The following is a 19,935-nucleotide window of genomic DNA, read 5'->3' as shown; positions in this document are numbered from 1 at the left end:
TTTTTTCCATATAAATTGAAATTATTGTTTGCGTTTTAAAAAAATTATTATTTTAGATATTTTATATTTGGTGAGCTTCTTTTTTTTTTTCAGTGCAATACCAAACACCATTTATAATATTACATCAAACATAGTAATTGAAGATCGTTAACGATCAAATCATTGTTCACCGCGATGAACATGAAAAGGATACCAAATCTACTAGACGGTGATTGTGAAATCAGGAAAATTTTCGCACCTGAAAACATTTATTAATGAATTTACCAAACAAGGGAAAACGCTTTCTTTTTTGGAAAAACTTTTCTATTTCAAAGTCCATTACTGTGGAGCCAGAAAATTCATCTAAATGGACTCAGGGCTCTTAATTATTTACCATCTGGTGAGGGTTCGAATCCTGCTGGGGTCGTCTTTTGATCCATAAATTCTAAACTCAGTGACAGCGGCAACAGCAAGTCAGCAGAATAGAAAAGTAGCAATGGAGGAGATGAAGGTGGATGAGAAGGAAGCGCTAGCATGCTGCGGCAGCACCCAATTCGCCAAGCAAATGGCTCTGGCCTCTCCTTTTCCTTCCTTGGATCATGCTGTCTCTGCCGCCACGGATATCTGGTTCAACAAGGTCCCTTCTTTCTCTATTTTTATTTTAATTATTTTATTTTATGTGATTAATCGATTATTCTTATACTTTACAAAACAATATTACTAGGAGTAATAAATCCTCTTTTTTTTTTTTATTAATTTGATGGTGAAGGTTGATGTTAATGGTTGGCTGGAAGCATTTGCAGCTCATCCTCAGATCGGAGAATCCCCTTCTCCTTCTTCTCACACCACCAGTGCTCAGTCTCTCTCTCTTCCTTTTTCCTCTTTTAATTATATCAATACCAATAATTATTGATTACTTTTGCCTATCTTGATGTCATCAAACCATATGCTTGTATTATGAAACATCATAGCATATCAATATGACCCGCTACCTGATGTCGACCTTTATCTGATTTCTTCTTTCTAATATGTTTCTAGATTATCTCATCTTGTAGCTTTATTCTACCTTGGTTCAAACCAATTTTCAACTGCTTTAGACTCTACTTTGTCTACGATTTAGCCATTAAATTACATATGTCTGTTTCGCATGAATTAATTTTCTCTTTATTTACATCTCATGTTTTCAATCAACACTTTGTTTTTTTCGATAATTGAAATTTCATTAATCATCCAAAAAAGGCAAAGCCTACATAGCAGTAGCTGAAAGATTACACAGAAAATAATACCCTATTTCCTACATAGTTCCACATGTAAAGGATTAGTAATATGAATATGTAAAGAATTGAACCTAGCCTGAATCTCTTCAGCTATTTGATTAAAAACTGCAACAGGAGACTTTGTCGTTGAAGAATGGTTCTTTGAATTCCTCTCCCTCCAACTATGATAAATGTATGCGGTACAAGCCAAGTGCAAGATCAAAGAAGAATTAGTCTCCCCTTTTAGGATAGTAATAGCCCAAGCCAACTCAGTAAGCAAATCTCCTAGAAATCTCTGAATCAGTGATGTTTGTAGCACCCTACTCCATAGGACTTTAGAGTAACTGCAAGTAAAAAACAAGTAGTCTCTGAATTGCCTTCGGCATTGCAAAGAGCACAAATTGTAGAATTTAAGGAACTCCCCAAGCCTGGATACTGGAAAATGTGCTTAATCTGTTAAATATAGCTAACCCGGAAATAAAAGAGAATTTATGGACATGAAACTTAAACCAAATCAACTTATCTTTATTTATGATATGAGGTCAGGTTAAGTCCAAACAAGTTCCAATTTGATCATCAAACCCTTCAACACTTGTTGGTTTCAAAGTGGAACAGTCATAGCATCCTTGTTATGCACTGTCTAGTTACATGTATTCTTTGAATTTATCCTTTCTTCTCTCTCTCTCTCTATTAAAAATATGACTTTGATTCTTTACCCATTTTGTTCATTCACTTGAAATTACTTCTTTTTTACAGGTGGAGTAAGGGAGAACAATCAACTGCTTTAGCAACTGCCACTGATTTGGGCTTGCAGGTTGGAATTTTGCTTCAGTAGAACAAGTAAAATAATATGAAGCCTATTAGGCACTGAAAACAAGGCTCTCAGAAAACAAAATCCCCAAAGCTACCTAAATGCAGACACATGCAGAAAATACGTTATATTTGTTGGATTGGCGATTTTTTTTAACTTAGTTCTTTCCTGTAAAGAGTGATCATCTTGGCCTTTCAGGAACTATCTGACTGGAATGCTCGATATAGACAAAAATTTGGACATGTATTTCTCATCTGCGCAGCTGGGAGGAGTGCTACTGAAATACTTGCTGAATTGACGGTAAAGTTTGAGCTAAAATTGCTTCAGAAGCTGCCATAATCTTAAAAGTTAAGGGTGCATTTGGTATTGCCTTTAATTTCATGGTTTATGTTTTTTGTTTTCAAAAATTTCTTTTTTGTTTTGATTTGTTTTCTTTTCGAATTTCGAAAACATTAAACATGTTTGGTAATTCTAATAATTTGAAACAAGATAACTATCTTCAAAATACTATATTAATGTTTTAAATTTATTATAGTTGAGCACTTATATACCATATATTAATATTTTATAGATTTATAATATTATATTAAAAATTTTACAAATATGTTCTGAGTTTTTACTATTCTGAAATTGATATGAATAATTCTAAATTTTGCCCTTGTAGAATCGGTACTGGAACAGGCCCATAGTTGAGCTTGAGATAGCAGCCAAAGAGCAGATGAAAATAACGGAATTGCGTCTTAGAAAGCTTCTCTCTGCCAAGGCAGAAGCTGTATCAACAGGCAGCCAGTATTCAAAGGTGGTTGTGAGTAAAGCAGAAGGTAAATTTGATTTTCCTTCTCATTTCCACTTCTTCTTTTTCCTTGAAAATGGAACATTGTTTGCCTTCATTGTGCATACATAGACTCTCAACACTTGCATTTGCGGTCCTTAACCTACATGCTCTTTCAGCTTTTACCATCTCTCATCGTAAGACTTTATTCTACTGGCTGATTACCTTGCATGTTCCTAAAAGAATAGCATCAAATGCATACTGAAATAAATGAATTGCTATGAAGCACTGCAATGTCTGGTGACCTAAGGACCACATCCTTCCTGCCAAAGGATGGTAACTAGTTTCTAAATTGCAAAAGTAGGAGTTTCCTTGTTTTCAATGTAGTCCTCTATGTTCTACTAAAATACTAATGCTTAACATAATCTTTTGGGAAAAACAATTCCAATAGAATAAGGGGTGCTTGTAACTGTTTTTAAAAAGTTTGATACATTATTATTCAAAAAATTTGAACTACTAAAAATGTTCTTGAGCTGTTGTCAATTGTCACCAGTTGATTTAAGAGATTTTTTTCTTCTTCAACTCCCATTTGATTTTTCATCTTTTGGTACCATGTAGTCCAAAGTTGCTTGCGTTGAAATGGTTTGGATTTAGGTCACCATTCATTTTTCTTCTTCATTTCTTGAAATCTAGAAGAGCGTGTGAGCATAATTGGACAGCATTTAAGTGCTTCTTTAGAAGCTTTTCCGGGAAAAGCACCTCAAGTCCAAGCTCGAAGTCGACCACCCATTACTACCCATGTCTTGGATGTTTCTCGGGGATCTCCAGCTGCTGGTATTGAAGTACGTTTGGAAATGTGGAAGGGTGGTGAACCTTGTCCATTGTTTGGTGAGATGGATAGAGGTGGTTGGGTTCTTCAAGGATGTTCAACTACTGATAGAGATGGACGAAGTGGTCATTTGATAAGCATGGTAGATGCAGTGAGCCCTGGAGTATACAGGATAAGTTTTAACACGGGTAAGTACTGCCCGGTAGGCTTTTTCCCCTATGTCTCAATAGTCTTTGAAATCAAAGAGTCACAGAAATTGGAGCATTTTCACGTTCCTCTACTGCTTTCACCGTTCTCATTCACAACTTACCGCGGGAGCTAAGAGGAATGTTGAGTTTCTGATGTAATCATATGCTTGAACGATTGAGGGTGTTATCTCTCTTACTATGATTACCATGTGGTGAGTTAGTTATTGTTGTGATGAAAATTGAGACTTGTTTGCTTTTTGTAGCGGGGAAGATTGTATTTGAAAAAATAAACTGAAAAAGTGAACGCATTGTTAGCCTTTTCTATTCTGCGTGAGAAATTTACGTTTTGGTCCTCGCCTTCAGGCTAGGCTGCATTAGCAATTAGGCAACGTCACAAGGAAAAAGAAAAGAATGCTAATGCTTGTTTCTGGCGAAAAACTGGTAACTTAATGCTGAGATTCCCAAAAAGTTTGCTTGCTTTCAAGTCCAATTGTTTCGAAGTTGTATAGAAAGATAGTTGATAGGTCATTTGAACCCCAAGGCCTCGTAATGTGCAAAACAGATGGGAAACTTGTACAAGCTGATTTTAGATTGTCCTTTAGATTTTGTCTTAATTAATTCTTTAAAAGCATCTCGGTGTTTCTGCAAGTTTCAAGCAGTGGGTGAGCTGCCCTCAGCAGATCCTACCGACCAACCAACATGTTCAATTTCATCTACCCTAAAACCAAACTTTAACTCATATTAGGCTTTTTGGGTGACTGCCATTCCCTCATTTCCTCTCTGGCTTCATCTTTCACCTCTCCTTTCTTAAAATGGGCGATGAGAAAAAGAAAGACAAAGCCACGACTGATGGAGTGATCACTGCGGTTTATAAAGTCAACTTGCACTGTCGGCAATGCGCTCGCAAGATAAAGAAGCCTCTTATCAGGACTCAAGGTATGCAATATGTATATACATATGCACGCATCTTCACACACATATAGGTTATACTTACTCTTCACAAGCTTGCATGCTCATGCTGCTGTGCTGCAGGAGTTCATAGCGTGGACGTTGAGATAGAAAAAGGTGAAATTAAAGTTAAAGGCGTGATTGATGTGATAAAAATCCACAAGCTGATAGAAAAACTGAGTCAGAAAAAAGTGGAGTTAGTGTCACCTCAGATCAAGGAGAAAGCTGCTGCAACACAGACCAAAGTAAAGGAAACCCAAGAGGTACACACACACACTATATCATTCCTTACTTGATTCTGTATGCTTTACAGAGCTTTACTTAAACAACCCTATATATATTAGCATATGATTAAGTTACACATCATCTACCATAAAAAACAGGTAACTAAATGAATTTGTGTTTTTAATTATGCATCTGACATTATATTTGATCATATACAGCCAATTTTAAGCACAACATTAGTGAAGGTGCATCTGCACTGTGACAAGTGTGAACAAGACCTACGAAAGAAGTTGTTGAAGCACAAAGGTAGCAATTTTCCATTTTCCAATATTGCTGTTTGCTCAATGTGTCTAACTTAAAGGTTCCTTTATCATAAATGGAATGGAATGCAGGTATTTACAGTGTTAAGACTGATATGAAAGCACAAACTCTAACAGTACAAGGAACTATCAAGTCCGATGATTTGTTATCATACATAAGGAAAAATGTGCATAAACATGCGGAGATTGTAAGCTCAAAAACAGAGGCAAAGGAAGAAAAGAAGGAAGCAAAAAAGGATGACGTGAAAGATGGTGCCAAATCCAGCGAAAAAACTCAAGTTACCGAATTCAAGCAACAAGAAAAAGTAGAGGTCAAAAGTAAAGAGGGCAACACTCCATATTTTGTTCATTATGTTTACGCTCCCCAATTGTTTAGTGATGAAAATCCAAACGCATGTTCTATTTTATAGACGAATAAATCACCACGTTTATATTTACAAATTTATGTGCCAACCATCATGCTCAAATTCATGTCATCAACTTCAATTATATCAACCATTATTTAAAAAAAAAAAAAAACAGCCTTGGATTGAATTGATCAATTCAACAAGTAGCATAAGATAAACTTAGAATTAATTGATAATTTCTCCATTAAATCTATGTTTAATAATTAAAACATTACTATTTATAATGAAATTACATAATTTTAAATTATTCGCATCCAAATATTTAGCTCATTAGTTGGTATATAATTTCCTTATTTAAAGAACAGATTTGAAGTAAAACTGTTTCATAATTCTTTAATAACAATCAATTGATAAATTTGACGAATAAATATTAACACAATAATATATAAAATTTATTAATTTTTTTAAGACCAAAATAAGTAATTGATGGTAACGTAAATCATGCATCTCACAAAGTAAATTTAAAGAGTAAAATGCATGTAAATGGTGCATGCCTTACCATTATTATTACGAGTCTAGACTTTAACTAAACTTGAAATCAATTTGCATTTTCATAATAACCACACGTGCTTTACTATCTTACCATGAAATGCCGCAATATATAACTGTTGCTTTCTAAAAAATTTTCAAATGGTATAAATTGAATATTCTTTAACATTTAATTGTCGTCCAAAATTCAACTAATTGAATATAATCACAATCCAATATTGATAAATAATAAATGACAAAATTTGGTATTTGTTGTAAAAGAAATAATAGAAACAGGAAGAAAAGAAAGATATTGAGAGAATGCTCTTTAAGTATTACTGAAGCAATGTTTGGAATGAAAAATAACTGTGATACAAAATGAGGGTGGGGTGACCCCCTATTTATAATTGAAGCTCCTTACAAATCAATAGGTATCACAATCTTCTACTAAAATACATCCTTAAATTACATTATCTTCTTGATAAATCTCACATTATCACCTAGATAATATTCATATGTAGATGAATCTTGAAATATCTAGAATGTGGATAATACATTTATCATTTATCAAATTTACTCTAATTTGAATTGGTTTAATGTGGTTTGATATGTTCATATTTCATAACAATCCCCTTTGGACGAAACACCATTGTGGTGGCCTAGTTAGACATGCTATTACTGTTTCGTTAAAAACCTTAAGTGGGAAAAACCTAGTGGGACAAAAATCAGACAAAAGGGAAAAAGAATACAGTGTATTAAGTCTATAATTGCACCCCCTCAATTAAACCATATTGTCACTTCTAAGGTTTACCAATTTTGGGGTAATTGATACTTTGCCACTCTAGGGGCAAATCAATCTTTTGCCGCATTCCAATACCATATACTAATTTCTCAAATGTTGATGTTGGCAATGACTTGGTAAAAATATCTATAAGATTATTGGTGGAGCAAATTTGTTTAATGTCAAGTTGTTGACTTTCTTAGAGTTTGTAAGTATAAAAAAATTTCGACGAGATATGCTTGGTCCTATCACCTTTAATATATCTTTCCTTGACTTGTGTAACACAAGCAACATTATCTTCATAAATTATAGTGGGAGAACTTGTAACCGGTGTTAAACAACAGGAATTATGAATATGCATTATAACGGATCTCAACCAAACACACTCTTTTCCAGCTTCATATAGAGTGATAATTTCGGAGTGATTGGAGGATGTAGCTACTAGCGTTTGCTTAGTAGAGCGCAAAGAAATGGCGGTGTTGTTATAGCAAAATAAATAACTAGTTTCAGAGCGAGCCTTGTTCGAATCATATTTATATCTTGCATTAGCGTATCCAACAAAACCAGAGTTAGTGGAATCCTTGGAATAAGATAATCCCAAATCTATGGTTCCTTGGAGATAACGCAAGATATGTTTTATCTTATTCAAGTGTCTTCATGTTGGCTCAGAACTAAAATATGCCAACAAATATATCATAAAAGCGATATTTGGTCTCATACATTATGCCAAATACATCAAAGCCCCAATTGCATTGATATATGGTACTTCAGGACCAAATATCTCCTTATCAGATTCTTTAAGATGAAATGAGTACTTTTGGGGATCAAGAGATCTCATAACCATAGAGGTGATCAATGGGTGAGCTTTGTCCATGTTAAAACGTCTAAGCAATCTCTCACTGTGTGCTACTTGATGGACAAGTATTCCATTTGCTTTGTGCTCAAGCTCTAAACCAAGACAAAGTTACCCAATCTTTAACTTCAAATTCCTTTTTTAAATATTCAACAGTTTTAGATAACTCTTTTGAAGTTTAAATTAAATTCATATCATCGACATAAACTACTAACAGAGCAAATCTAGTTTTCGATTTCTCAATAACACGCATGGACAAATAGGATCATTCTTGTGCCCTTCTTTGATTAGGTACTCGCTTAAGCATTGATAGCACATACGACTGGATTGCTTTAACTCGTATAAAGATCTTTGCAACTTTAGACATTTTGAACCCCTACAAAATTTTCATATAAATATTAGAGTTTAATGAACCATATGGATATGTCGTCACAATGTCCATAAGATGCATTTCTAGTTTTTTAAAAATAGCTAGGCTAGTAAGGAAAGAAAAAGTAATCATATCCATCATAAGTGAATATGTGTTATCATAATCAATCCCAAGTCTCTATGATAAGCCTTGGGCTAAAAATCGAGCTTTATACCTCACAACTTTATTTTTCTCATTTCGATTCTAGACGAAGACCCATTTGTATCCAATAGGTTTTCCATTGTCAAGGTTCAAGCGACAGGTTCGAAACCCTCTTGTTTAGCTAGAAAAGCCAATTCAACTTGGATTTCTTCCTTCTACTTGGGCCAATTTTGCCTTTGACGACATTTAATAATAGATTGCAGTTCATAATCATCGTTCATAGTCTCATGAATAATTGAGAGTGCAAAACCCTTATCGATGATTATTTCATTCCAATCCCAAATCTCATTACAATATGTAATAGAGATCTTAGTATTCTCGAGGTCAGTGATCTTTTCATGGGTTTATGCCTCTTCAGGGGCAATAGGCTTTTCTAGAGCAAGCTTAATTCCAGGCTCTTTTAGAGCGAATTCTTGATTCCTCCCCATTCATTTTCAAGGGGTAGTGTCTTTTGATTTTATTGATCTTCCACATTTCAGACATGGGCCATTTGAATCCATTTTAGCCTATCTTACAAGAACAACAATCGAAGCTGGAGCATTCACAATTAGAATATGAGACTTCATGACCTTGGTAGTGTCATTAAACGAGTCAAGAAGTCTATTGGCAATAGTTTGTAAATGGATTATATGTTGCACCTTGTTTTAACATTAAAGAGTTTTGGGGTCTAAATGGGATAGATTTTTCTCTTTCCCGGAGAAATTCTCAACTAGTTTTTGCTTCTTAGCCATGGAAGCCTTAGGTATCACAATTGATGGAAACACTGTATCATAGAATGACAATCCATAAATCTGGCGGTAAAAAGATCACTTGTCATTGGTTTCAAGAACCTAATAATGGATAGTGAATAAAACCCAAAGTAAATGCCCAAACAGCGTTGGGGACCTATTTAGTCTTTTTTTTTTACGGTGCTACAAGTACCTGTATAGCACAACCAAAAGTGTGTAAATGTGAAATGTCTAGTTCATAGACTAGAATCACTTGCATGGGAGATTGCAGGAGGTTAGTAGTGGGGACACAATCTAATTAGTGTTGCCGCATGCAAAACAACATGTCCCCACGTTGAAGAGTTGAGCTTTGTCTTTAATAAAAAAGTATGAGCAATAACTTGGATGTGTTTAATTAGGGATTTTGTCAATCCATTCTGAGTAAGAGTATGTGAAACTAGGTGCTCAACCTTGATTCCTAGTGAAGCATAATACATATCAAAGCTCTTTGATGTAAATTTACCAACATTATCCATCTTTATGCTCTTGATTGGATAATTAGGGAAGTGTGCTTGGAGTTTTGTAATCTATGCAAGTAAATGTGCAAAGGTGACATTGCTGGTAGATAACAGGAAAACATGGGACCAACTACAAGATGCATTCACTAATACCATAAAATATTGAAATGGCCCATTTGCTGGTTGTATTGGTCCACAAATATCCCCCTGAATTCTTTACAGGAATGAAGAGGATTCAAGATCAACCTTGTCATAAAAGGTTTAGTAATGAGCTTTCCTTGTGAACAAGTTTCACAGGTATAATCCTTGGACACAAAACCTTTTTATCCTTTAAAGGGTATCTTCTAGTATTTTAGATTATCCTACGCATCATCGTAGCTCCCGGGTGACCTAGGTGATCATGCTAAAGTCCAAACTCATCGAGATTTACTAGTCTTCAACACATGGTAGCGTAGGATTCAACAACTTTAATAGTGACATAATACAATCCTATAGTTAAAGCTTTTAGCTTCTCATGGATGGTCTTTTAGCTTATCTTATAAGAAGCGATGTAGATGCATTCCTTATTTTGCTCATAAATTGTCTCAAGATCATACCCATTACGACATACATCTTTAAAGCTAAGTAGATTTCTCTTCGATCTACTGCTTAGTAATGCATCATTGATATGTAAGGTGGTGCCATTTGGTAGAACTATTGTAGCATTCCTGGAGCCATCAATTATCTTAATGGGACCTGATATTGTATGGATATTTGCTTTACGTAATGTCACACTCGAGAAAAAGTGCTTGCCACAAAGAATGGTATGTGTCGTTGCACTGTCAAGTAAACAAACATCTTCCTTTTTCTTGGTGGTTCCCATTTGCACTAGTATTGACAACTTGAGGTGTCAAGTATCATAAAAATTTACAAATTAGTTCTGAGACTAAAAATTTCAAATAATAAATATGGAATCAATTTCATAATAATTTTGTTAAATAACTATATTGTTCTTCCTTGGAAACAATCAACCAAGACTAATACATTCAAAAAAAGAGAAAAAATTGAAGACAACATTAAAATCCTTAGATACTAAGTTTGGGCTGTGCTCCACCATTTTGATACCTTATCTTGGCTATCAAGATCCTCAAGGAAATCAAAGACTTCCAAGGATGTTTTTGCTTGTACAAGAGCAAGGGGAGTCATCTTAACGGAGGCATTGTTAGCTACAACGTTGGTCATAGCAGTAACATTCTCAATTACGTAAGTCTCAACACGCTTGCCTTTATCTTTCAAGGATGCTTGGTATAGATCAACAAAGTGCTTTGGCATGCGACAGGTACTCGATTAGTGTCCAGTCATGCCATAGTGATGGTAAATACTTTCATCATGCTTTTTCACGTGCTTCTTACCCTTGCCATGATTTGGGCCAAGGTTGGATTACCTAAGGCGGTTAAATCTTTCGCCACCTCTACATGGGTTATGCCCTTACCTATGTTCACGGCCTTAAATCGACCTATACTCTTACTAGAGCTTGCATTTGCTTTAGGCAATGCTTTCGAGTCAACGAGTCTAAGATCATGGTTCTTAAGTAACAGTTCATTAGTCTCCTCTGTAATCAAGAGAACAGAAATCAACTCTGAGTACGTCTTAAATTGACATTGTCGATATTGCTGCTGCAATATAATATTTAAAGCATGGAAGGTGGAAAAAGTTTTCTCTAATACCTATGATTTAGTGAGCTTAGCACCGCATAACTCCAGCCTAGAAATAATATCAAATAAGGTTGAGTTGTAGTTGGATACTGATTTGAAGTCTTGCAGCTTGAGATGCTACTAGTCATACTATGCTTGAATGAGGATAACTGTTTTGGTATGATCATACCTCTCCTTCAACCTCGTCCATAGGATCTCAGGGTCTTGGACAAATAAATATTGAGTCTTTAAGCTCTCAGGTAAATGAAGACGAATGAAGATTTGTGCATTTGCCTTATTTTTGTCATTTGCTTTTTTGTCTATAATAATTGCATTAGCAAGACCTTGCCCTTGGAGAAATAACTCTACATCAAGGCACTAGGGCATATAATTGCTTTCACTCACTTCCAGGATGTGGAACTTGGGTTTTTTGATATTTACAATAATTTTACAAATTGAAAAGTAGACCTATAAATTAATTATGACAATTACAGTGGTTCCCGAAGGCCTATCATCTTTTTAGGGGTTGAAGGGATGCTTTAAGTCTGTTGTCGGCTTCAAGCTAACTAGACGGTATATGAAATCAAAATCTAATTGGTTGATGAAGAACCAAGAAAATTACCTCATCTTTTAGTGATCGTGCTGATAACATGTTGTAAAAAAAAAAAAAATAGAAACAAGAAGAAAAGAAAGATATTGAGCGAATGCTCTTTAAGTATTACTAAAGCAATGCTTGGAATGAAAAATAACTATGATACAAAATGAGGGTAGGGTGACCACCTATTTATAGTTGAAGCCCCTTACAGATCAATGGTTATCACAATCTCCTACTAAGGTACATTTCTAAATTATATTATCTTCTTGATAAATCCCACATTATCACCTAGATAATAACCACATGTAGATGAATCTTGAAATATCTAGAATGTGGATAACACTTTTATCATTTATCAAATTTACTCTAATTGGAATTGGTCTAGTGTGGTGTGATGTGTCCATATTCTATAACAATATATTTTTTTTAAAACTGAACAAAAGAAAGAGAATATTATTTTATTGAAAAGAAAAAAATACAATTATGTTGACTTGCATTCGGTATTTTCGTCCAATTGCTAAAGCATATAAATGGGAACGAGTTAGGACGTGGGCAAAGGCAGGAAAAGGTGGACGTTGACCACCACTATCAACTCCGTCTTCTAGTTTTTTAGATTTGTAGAGTTTGAGGTCCTTTTCTTCTTTTTCATCATCATCACTTTCTTGATCTTCAAAGATCTCATGATTTTTTTATTTTTTTATTTTCATATTACTTGCATCTATTTCCTGGAATATCTGTAGAGTAAAATGAATATGACAATGCTTTCTTAATTTTAAAATTAAAATAAAAATTAGATAATTTGAATTTTATGAAAAAAAGCTGTTTTGAATTAATTGGATTGTAGATGTCATGGCCTGAATACAATCAACTGTTGGTTAAAAAGCCTAACAGAATGGATCAATGGTCTTATTAAGATTAAAAGGTAAAGGTGGTGGATGTGATGAATGCAAAATCTTTTGCATATTTCAAGCTATATATATTACATTAAATACTTGTTGTTGTTAAGTCTACTCGATTCTAATTATCGAATTCTAAGGCTTCTACTTGGTCGCTTCAATCCAACATTGATTCCCTGCACCATCGCTTTTTCTTTTTTATTTTGAATTCTTCCTTTTTACTTTGTTATTAATTAGTGTAAATTTCATCTTTATTTTTACTTTGTCATTTGTCAAAAATGATCATGAATTCATTGTTTTCATCTGCTAGATTCATTCCTTGGCCAAAAAAATTAAAATGCAATCTGTTTGATGAGGTGAATCACTTCCCTTTTTCATATGGCCTAACATCCAAGGATAAATCAATTGAAATTTGCTTGCAACTAATGTTTCGTGGATATTTCAATTGAAATTCGCTTGTAACTAAATCTACTATTGTTATCTTATATATCAATAGTAGCAAGTTTGGATATCTATTATATAATGAATCTCATGTACAGAGGGATCTAGAGTCTGACACCTGTCTTGATCTTTTGATGAATGTAAGAGGACGGTTTTTATTTTTTTCCATGAAAGTCTTCATTTGGTCTTTCCACTCTGAATACAAGGGTCAGTTTGGGTTTTTGCTTGAGGTTTTTTTGTTATTTTGGTTTTAGGTTTCGCCGCTTAGGTTTGTTGCTTCTCTGGTTGATTTTCGTGATATCAATGTTTTATATGGTGGTGTCTTGCATTTGTTGCTTGGGTTTTGCTGCATTTGGGATTCTACTTGCCAAGGTATGGTGGTTTTGGGGTTTCTATTCTTTGTTCGTCTGTTAAGGTTTCGGCTTGAGAATCTTCTAGTGTTGTTGTTTTGGGTTTTGTCAATTGGATTTCCTGCTTTTCCTATTGTTTTGTGTGGGTTTCTTGCTTCTCTTATTGATTTATGTGATATCATCCAAAATAAGGGTTGTTGATTTGAGATTTCAACCAGACTCTCTACATGTATCTTATAGTAAAAAGTTTTTAATTTGGGCAATTTATCAAGTCAAAGGTATGTGATTTCGAGAAATATAAACTTAGTCTCTGTTTCTAACATAATAGATTGAGTACTTGTTACTACATGTGTTTAATTATCAAGCAATCTCTACTCTCCTTCCTTTTCTTTTCCTCTTCTTTCTCCAACTGATTCAACTTGACCGAATTACAACCCTGTTTGAAATGATGTTTGAGGAACACCTCTGTGACTCCAAAACCATTAAAGAATCTTGCAGAAAGACCCATAACCAAGTTGCTAAATTCCTCACTGAACTCAAAATTTGTAGCTTTAACAACTAGGTACAGAGGGGTCAAGAGTTTGACACCTGTCCTATTCTTTTAATGAATGTAAGAGGACATTTTTGCTTTTTTACCATGAAAGTCTTCATTTGGTCTTTTCACTCTGAACACAAGGGTTAGTTTAAGTTTCTGCTTGAGGTTATTCTATTGTTTTGGCTTTGGGTTTCGCAGCTTAGGTTTATTGCTTCTTTGGTTGATTTTCGTGATATCAATTTTATATGTGGTGGCTTTTTGCATTTGTTGCTTGGGTTTTATTGCATTTGGGATTCTGCTTGTCAAGGTAGGGTGGTTTTGGGATTTTTATTCTTCGTTCGTTTGTTGAAGTTTCGGTTTGAGAATCTTCTAGTGTTTTTGTTTTGGGTTTTATCGCCTGGATTTCCTGCTTCTCCTATTGATTTGGATGGGTTTCTTACTTCTCTTGTTGATTTGCAGGATATCACTTGAAGTAAGGGTTGTTGATTTGAAATTTCAACCTCACTCTCTGCATGTATTTTAAAGTAAAAGGTTTTCAATTTGGGCGGTTTATCAAGTCAAAGGTATGTGATTTTGGAAAATATAAACTTAATTTCTGTTTCTAGCACAATAGATTGAGTACTTGTTACTGCATGTGTTTGATTAGTAAGCAGTCTCTACTTTTTTTCCTTTTCTCTTCCTCTTCCTCCTCCTTCAACTTATTCAACTTGCCCGAATTACAACCCTATTTGAATTGATCATGAGAAACACCTCCGTGACTCCAAAATCATCAAAAAATCTTGCAGAAAGATTCATTATCGAGTTGCTAAATTCCTTGTTAAACTCAAAATTTGTAGCTTTAACAACTAGGTACATAGGGGTCTAAAGTTTGACACCTGTCCTAGTATTTTAATGAATGTAAGGGGACATTTTTGGGTTTTTACCATGAAAGTCTTTAGTTGGTTTTTCCACTCCGAATATAAAGGTCAATTTAGGTTTCTGCTTAAGGTTTTTCTGTTGTTTGGTTTTAGGTTTCGTCGGTGAGGTTTGTTGCTTCTCTAGTTGATTTTTATGTGATATCAATTTTCTATGTGGTGGCTTCTTGCTTCTGCTGTTGGGTTTTGTTGCATTTGGGATTCTACTTGCCAAGGCAGGGTGGTTTTGGAGTTTTTATTATTCATTCGTCTGTTGAGGTTTCGACTTGAGAATCTCCTAGTGTCTTTGTTTTAGGTTTTGTTGCTTGGATTTTCTACTTCTTCTATTGATTTTCTTGAGTTTCTTGCTTTTCTTGTTGATTTACGTGATTTTACCTGAAATAAGGGTTGTTGATTTGAGATTTCAACTTGACTCTCTGCATGTATCTTAAAGTAAAAAGTTTTCAATTTGGGCAATTTATCAAGTCAAAGGTATGTGATTTTAGGAAATATAAACTTAGTCTTTGTTTCTAGCACAATAGATTGAGTACCTGTTACTACATGTGTTTGATTACCATGCAGTCTTTACTATTTTTCCTCTTTTCTTCCTCTTCCAACTTATTCAACTTGCCCGAATTACAACCTTGTTTAAAATGATGTCTGAGGAACACCTCCATGGCTCCAAAACCATCCAAAAATCTCGTAAAAATATTCATAACCGAGTTGCTAAATTTCTCACTGAACTCAAAATTTATAGCTTTAACAACTGGATATAGAGGGGTCTAGAGTTTGACACCTGTCCTAGTATTTTGATGAATGCAAGAGGACATTTTCAGGTTTTTGCCATGAAAGTCTTTATTTGGTCTTTTTGCTCAAAACATTAACGCCATTTTGGGTTTTTGCTTGAGGTTTTTCTACTGTTTTGGTTTTGGGTTTCGCCGCTTAGGTTTATTGCTTCTTTGATTGATTGTCATGATATTAGTTTTCTATGTGGTGGCTTCTTAAATCTGCTGCTTGGGTTTTGTTGCATTTGGGATTCTGCTTGCTAGGCCAGGGTGGTTTTAGGGTTTCTATTCTTGTTTGTCTATTGAGGTTTCAACCTGAGAATTTTCTAGTGTTTTTGTTTTAGGTTTTGCCGCTTAGATAAACATAAACTTAGTTTCTGTTTCTAGCACAATAGATTGAGTACTTGTTACTGCATGTGTTTGATTAGCAAGTAGTCTCTATTCTCTTTCCTCTTTTTCCTCTTTCAACTTATTCGACTTGCCCGAATTACAACCTTGTTGGAAATGATGTTTGAGGAATACCTCTGTGACTAAAAACCATCGAAGAATCTTGCAGAAAGATTCATAATCGAGTTGCTAAATTTCTCACTAAACTCAAAATTTGTAGCTTTAACAACTAGGTACAAAGGGGTCTAGAGTCTGACACCTATCTTAGTATTTTGATGAATGTAAGAGGACATTTTCGGGTTTTTGCCATAAAAGTCTTCATTTGGTCTTTCCGCTTCAAACATAAGGGTCAGTTTGGGATAATGTTTGAGGTTTTTCTACTGTTTTGGTTTTGGGTTTCGCCGCTTAGGTTTGTTGCTTCTTTGATTGATTTTCGTGATATCAGTTTTTTATGTGGTGGCTTCTTACATCTGTTGCTTCGGTTTTGTTGCATTTGGGATTCTACTTGCTAGGGTGAGGTGGTTTTAGGGTTTCAATTCTTCGTTTGTCTATTGAGGTTTTAGTTTGAGAATTTTTTAGTGTTTTTGTTTTAGGTTTTGTCTCCTGGATTTCCTATTTCTCTTATTGATTTGCATGCGTTTCTTGTTTCTCTTGTTGATTTGCGAACAATGGTTGTTGATTTGAGATTTCAACTTGACTCTCTGCATGTACCTTAGAGTAAAAAGTTTTCAATTTGGGCAATTTATCAAGGCAAAGGTATGTGATTTTGGGAAACATAATTATAGTTTCTATCTCTAACACAATAGATTGAGTACCTGTTACTGCATGTGTTTGATTAGCAAGCAGTCTCTATTTTTCCTCTTTTTTCTCATCCAACTTATTCACTTGCCCGAATTACAACCTTGTTTGAAATGATGTCTGAGGAACACTTCTGTGACTCCAAAACCATCGAAGAATCTTGCAGAAAGATTCATAATTGAGTTGCTAAATTCTTCATTAAACTCAAAATTTGTAACTTTAACTAGGTAAAAAGGGGTCTAAAGTCTAACACCTGTCTTAGTATTCTGATGAATGTGAGAGGACATTTTCAGGTTTTTGCCATGAAATTCTTCATTTGGTCTTTCCACTCCGAATATAAGGGTCAGTTTGGGTTTTCGCTTGAGGTTTTTCTACTGTTTTGGTTGTGGGTTTCATCGCTTAGGTTTGTTGCTTCTCTAGTTGATTTCCGTGATATCAATTTTGTTTGTGGTGGCTTCTTGCTTCTGCTACTTGGGTTTTGTTGCTTTTGAGATTTTGCTTGCTAAGGTATGGTGGTTTTAAGGATTTTATTCTTCATTCGTCTATTGAGGTTTTGGCCTGAGAATCTTGTAGTATTTTTTGTTTGGGTTTTGTTGCCTAAATTTCCTACTTCTCCTATTGATTTGTGTGGGTTTCTTCCTTCTCTTGTTGATTTACATGATATCACCCAAAATAAGGGTTGTTGATTTGAGATTTCAATCTAACTCTCTGCATGTATCCTAGAGTAAAAAGTTTTCAATTTGGGTAATTTATCAAGTCAAAGGTATTTGATTTTGAGAAATATAAACTTAGTCTCTGTTTTTAGCACAATAGATTGAGTACTTGTTACTGCATGTGTTTGATTAGCAAGTAGTCTCTACTCTTCTTCCTCTTATTTTCCTCTTCCTCCTCCTCCTCCAATTGATTAAACTCACCCAAATTACAATCCTGTTTGAAATGATGTCTGAAGAAGAAAACCTTTGACTCCAAAACCATTAAAGAATCTCGCAAAAAGACTCATAACTGACTTGCTAAATTCCTCACTGAACTCAAAATTTGTAGCTTAACAACTGAGGGTTGGGATCAGGTGATGTGAGGCTCACAATAGTTTCTAGAGATTGCTATAGAGTGTCAATAGATGTGCACATAAGAGTTTTGTTAGAGAAAAATAGGTTATTTGGCGAGCAGTTGAGTCAAAACAGATTGAAAGGAGCTTTTCATACAGTGGAAATCATGAATGTGATGATGTGGAGGTTTACGTAGAAATGTTGATTTTGATGTATTGTGATGATTTGAAGAAGAGGTTGATGGTGAAAATGCTAACAAAGTCTTAGCTTTGCTTAAGGTATTCGAATTAATTCTAATTCATTTTGCTTCACTATAAGTTTTCAATTGATGTTAATTATAAAGTTTGGTTAATTAAAGGTTTTACGATTTATATTTTTTATGTTTAATGAGTTAAAAGAATCATTTTTGAATCTTTACAAATGTTCATAGGATCTATAGTATAGATTAAATGTTTACTGTACTATTTATTGATTGTTTTGTTTAACCGAACATTTGTAAGTCTATTTTGTTTTATTTTAGTACATACAAATTCCTTTGAGCTATAACCTATAACCTAAGTTTTTATTACTTTGGGGACTATGGTAGATGAGTTGTTTTCACCAAGATCAAATGCAATGGGATTTAGTTATGATTGATAGTGGTCAAACCTTATCACTGATAGGTTAGAAATGGATGTCTGTTTTTTACCCATTCTTTTCCTCCCAATTGTAGTAGAAAATAATTATAAAAATATTTTATAATTTGTACTTTACATTGTTTGCCATGTGCCTAATGACACGGCATGTGAGTCCAACCCCAACCAACCATCGGACCAGCATGCAGACGAGGGGTTCTCAATGCGCACATAGCGGGACATGTCTCTAGGCGCTTCGCGCCACAACGCCCCTGACTAACACGCAAGGCCCACGCATGTGTAGGCTGTGCGCAAGCTGCCTGGGCACTAGCGAGCCGCATGCGCTGTTGGGCTGTGCATATCGCACTAGCGGGTTATGCCCTCACACATTGGGCTGCATGTGTGCTGTGCACCAGGAAAACCTTAGTGCTTAAAATTTAGGCTTTCGGCTAGGGCAGCCACGCATAAGCGCATCCTTGGTGAATTAACAGGCTGTACCCAGTGCACCTGTAGGCCGTGCACACGCAGGGTGCACCACTGTCGAACCAGCACAACTGTTCCTGAGCACTAAGGGTAGAAGCAGTTTGGAGGAGCCACACGGGCTACATGGGAGTCGTACTCCTTAGGCTAAAGTTAAGGTTGGATACTTGCTCACCAAGCTAGGGAATATTATTTCTTTAGTTATAAGTTTACTTTACTTGCATACCAATGAAACCTAAGTTAGATATTTTCTTATTTTATTTTACTTGCACCCTAAGTAGGTTAGAGGCTATAAATAGCCACCGCAGGTAGACTTTTCTTTTCATCAAGCAATTTACTTTGTGCTTAGATCTTAAGTACTTTGTTTTTCTCTCATTGGAGTAATAATACTTATTTATTCTCCTCAGTCTCTTTCTTCATATTTATTTACTTTACATTTCCATATCAAACATCAAGAAACCTCATTTAGGCTTGCTTAATCTTACGAACATGAGACTTCAATGTCGCATAGAACTTGGCTAAAGTTCCAAGCTCGTGACAGTTGGTATTAGAGCAACACTTTGCAGAGCTAGGTATCACACGATTTGAAGATTAAGAAAAAGATGGCGTCAGTTGTTAAACAATCTACTACGAATCAAGAAGGTAGGGAAACAAAAACTGCTACTAATAGAGGTAAGTCCAAATGTGCTTTGTCTGCACTAAAAAGCCGTGTCACCAAGATAGAAGTTTTTGTGAGAGAGAGTCAAGATAAACTTGAGGAGATTGAGACCAAAATGGAATAGGTGGAGGCAAATGACGCTGACTTACGA

The 19,935-nt window shown here is 35.0% G+C and overlaps 2 protein-coding genes and 1 pseudogene across 3 annotated transcripts; all 3 read left to right on the top strand.

The window, feature by feature from the left end:
• Nucleotides 1-183: 183 nt before the first annotated feature.
• Nucleotides 184-4,159, top strand: LOC18603803 (transthyretin-like protein). 2 transcript variants are annotated; one of them, XM_007035990.3, is made up of 6 exons: nt 184-616; nt 749-837; nt 1,992-2,049; nt 2,245-2,346; nt 2,711-2,867; nt 3,515-4,159. In XM_007035990.3, the coding sequence occupies exons 1-6, from the start codon at nt 476-478 to the stop codon at nt 3,967-3,969; spliced, it is 1,002 nt and encodes a 333-aa protein (XP_007036052.1). In that variant the 5' UTR covers nt 184-475; the 3' UTR covers nt 3,970-4,159. The 2 variants fall into 2 exon arrangements, with proteins under 2 accessions (XP_007036052.1, XP_007036051.1); XM_007035989.3 differs by having other exon boundaries at nt 194-616; nt 3,512-4,159.
• Nucleotides 4,160-4,315: 156 nt separating this feature from the next.
• LOC18603802 (Heavy metal transport/detoxification superfamily protein) lies at nt 4,316-5,769 on the top strand. Its single transcript, XM_007035988.3, has 4 exons — nt 4,316-4,771; nt 4,868-5,046; nt 5,227-5,314; nt 5,401-5,769. Exons 1-4 carry the CDS (start codon nt 4,648-4,650, stop codon nt 5,736-5,738), a joined length of 729 nt encoding a protein of 242 aa, XP_007036050.1. The 5' UTR covers nt 4,316-4,647; the 3' UTR covers nt 5,739-5,769.
• A 6,662-nt stretch (nt 5,770-12,431) lies between these two features.
• LOC148763414 (uncharacterized) lies at nt 12,432-12,814 on the top strand (annotated as a pseudogene).
• The last annotated feature ends 7,121 nt before the right edge of the window (nt 12,815-19,935 follow it).

The sequence above is a fragment of the Theobroma cacao genome, chromosome 3, assembly GCF_053813885.1.
Source record: "Theobroma cacao isolate CCN51 chromosome 3, ASM5381388v1, whole genome shotgun sequence".
Lineage (NCBI taxonomy): Eukaryota > Viridiplantae > Streptophyta > Magnoliopsida > Malvales > Malvaceae > Theobroma > Theobroma cacao.
This window is presented reverse-complemented; position numbering and strand designations above follow the sequence as displayed.